This window comes from Sinocyclocheilus anshuiensis, unplaced genomic scaffold (assembly GCF_001515605.1).
Source record: "Sinocyclocheilus anshuiensis isolate Anshui unplaced genomic scaffold, SAMN03320099.WGS_v1.1 scaffold2051, whole genome shotgun sequence".
In the NCBI taxonomy this organism is placed as follows: domain Eukaryota; kingdom Metazoa; phylum Chordata; class Actinopteri; order Cypriniformes; family Cyprinidae; genus Sinocyclocheilus; species Sinocyclocheilus anshuiensis.
The window spans coordinates 194,870-197,588 of NW_015551258.1; the positions used below are offsets into that span (position 1 = coordinate 194,870).

The 2,719-nt window shown below is 41.4% G+C and overlaps 1 protein-coding gene across 2 annotated transcripts in view; it reads right to left on the reverse strand.

Annotated features, from left to right (window-relative positions):
* pmepa1 (prostate transmembrane protein, androgen induced 1) overlaps positions 1-2,719 on the reverse strand; it is a 6,581-nt gene that overhangs the window by 1,606 nt on the left and 2,256 nt on the right. For both annotated transcript variants that reach the window (XM_016453686.1, XM_016453685.1), the window contains exon 3: positions 1,283-1,336. In XM_016453686.1, coding sequence (XP_016309172.1) covers positions 1,283-1,336 — 54 coding nt within the window. The remainder of the gene's footprint in view (positions 1-1,282; positions 1,337-2,719) is intronic.

Sequence of the window (2,719 nt, forward strand, 5' to 3'; positions counted from 1 at the left end):
TTTAATTTATAATTTGTCTTAAATCTCATTTTGTAAAAAATAAATTGTGAATCAAATCGTGAGTTGAGTGAATCGTTACATCCCTGTTCACATGCATACAATTTTGTTAATAAATACAAGCAGTCAGATATATGATCTATGTCTATCTTTTTTTTTTTTCAAATAAATTAATATATATGTATTTTATACAGCAGTTCAATAAACAAGAATTTAATATTAAGACACTTACTTTTTAGACACAATATTGACTGCTTTTGATCTATTTTGCCAACAAATATAATTCCAATTTGGTCTCTGAGCAACATGACGGTGTTTCGTTCCTGAATGAATCAACCGTTTAAATGATTCGGTTCAGTCGCAATGACTCACTTATTAACAGTGACTTGCTGCCACCTACTGGCGGTTTTAGTATCATAGTTAAAGTATTTTCTTTTTCTTTCTTTTTTTTTTATAATTTCAAATATCAGTATTGAACGTTTTATGTTTAAAATATCAAAACAGTAATTAAGCATTTGTAACTGCAGGTTAAATACATTAATGTCCTGCATTAAACAGTGTGTAAATGCATCTAAATGCCACTTCTAATGCAGCTTCTGTGTTTTCTCTGCATTGCAAAGATTTAATTTTGTCAATACATTCTGCGCAGCGCCGCTTCAAGCCGAACGCGCCTAATGTATGCTACCACGACAAAGCACGTACGCGACAAATGACGTCAGAAAAGCGTCAGTACGTTATAATCGGTTATGGTCTATTACTGAACCGATACCGAATGGTCCTCGTCTGCATCGCGATGCAGATTAGACTAGTCCCCTATTAGACTAGTCTGACAAGTTAGTCACCTAATTCGAATCTATAAAGTAAGACTGATTACTACTTGGTTACTGCTAGTTGGTTAAACTAGTTCTTAAAACACAGTCTTAACATAGTTCCTATGTTCCTGATTACAGACATTTTTCATCAGAAATTAATTACGTCTGCTTGCATATCTACAAGTATGCATGCCATGCTGCGGTCTTCACTTAAACGACACGAGAATGTAAATGTATTATCCTCATGTGTATGAATTTATGTCATGTTTATTTATTTTATTATCTGAAACACGCTGCGACTTGTTTTCCAAAGCATGCACAAAGCTGTACAGTTCGTTTCCTTGCAAATTTGACCTCTTATAGATAAGTGTGACTTTTCTGGAGAAACGGCAGTGATCTGTGGATGAGAGTGTAGAGTATAAATAGCATCTGCACTTGCATATAAGTGCAGTTATTGATGAAATACATCATACCTCGCTCATGGCACTAGAAGAGCCGGGACCATCAGAGCACCACAGACTGCCCTCCTGCGGAAAAAGAAGAAAAGCAGAGAGAAAGACGCATTACAAAATATACAGGAACACAAAAAACATCAGCACAAACAAAGAGATGCCAGCGATGTCACACTTAGTCTCTTTCTTTCTGCTCACATAATACAATGATTTCAGCTCAAATCAGTATGCTCAGTGATTACTTTAGATCCTTATATTTATGTAAGGATGTGAATTATACAGTATATGTTTACAAATATCTTTATTTCTCATTTATGTCCATTTGTTTCCTACAGATCTGTTAATCTAGAAGAGACTCCGAAAGCTTAATTTCTCAGCATGAGCGTGTCGGTCGCCTCTCACACATTTGGCTCAGTTTCAGTCATGATTCAATTAATACATAATGCGTTCGATCATGACATATTGCAATGCGTGTCATATTGTGAGGAAGTAGATCTACATCCACTAGGTGTCAGGATTTGTTTAGTGAGTCTCTTCAGCGGCTGGTTAGGAGTTAGAGGGAAGAATTATATATATTAATAGACACACAAACATGAGCAAAAGTCAGAATTATGGGATGATTAATATCACACACACGCACTCACACACACACAAACACACACACACTCACACACACAGTACAGACACACACACACGCACTCACACACACTCTCACACTCACACTCACACACACACACACACTCTCACACACACACACACACTCACACACGCACTCGCACACACACACACACACACACACACGCCCACACACACACACACACACACACACGCCCACACACACACACACACACACACACGCCCACACACACACACACACACACACACGCCCACACACACACACACACACACACACGCCCACACACACACACACACACACACACGCCCACACACACACACACACACACACACGCCCACACACACACACACACACACACACGCCCACACACACACACACACACACACACGCCCACACACACACACACACACACACACGCCCACACACACACACACACACACACACGCCCACACACACACACACACACACACACGCCCACACACACACACACACACACACACGCCCACACACACACACACACACACACACGCCCACACACACACACACACACACACACGCCCACACACACACACACACACACACACGCCCACACACACACACACACACACACACGCCCACACACACACACACACACACACACGCCCACACACACACACACACACACACACGCCCACACACACACACACACACACACACTCGCACTCACGCACTCGCACTCACACTCACACTGACACACACACTCGCACAAACCCACACACACACTCGCACTCACTCACACACGCACTCACACTCTCACACACACACACACACACACACACACA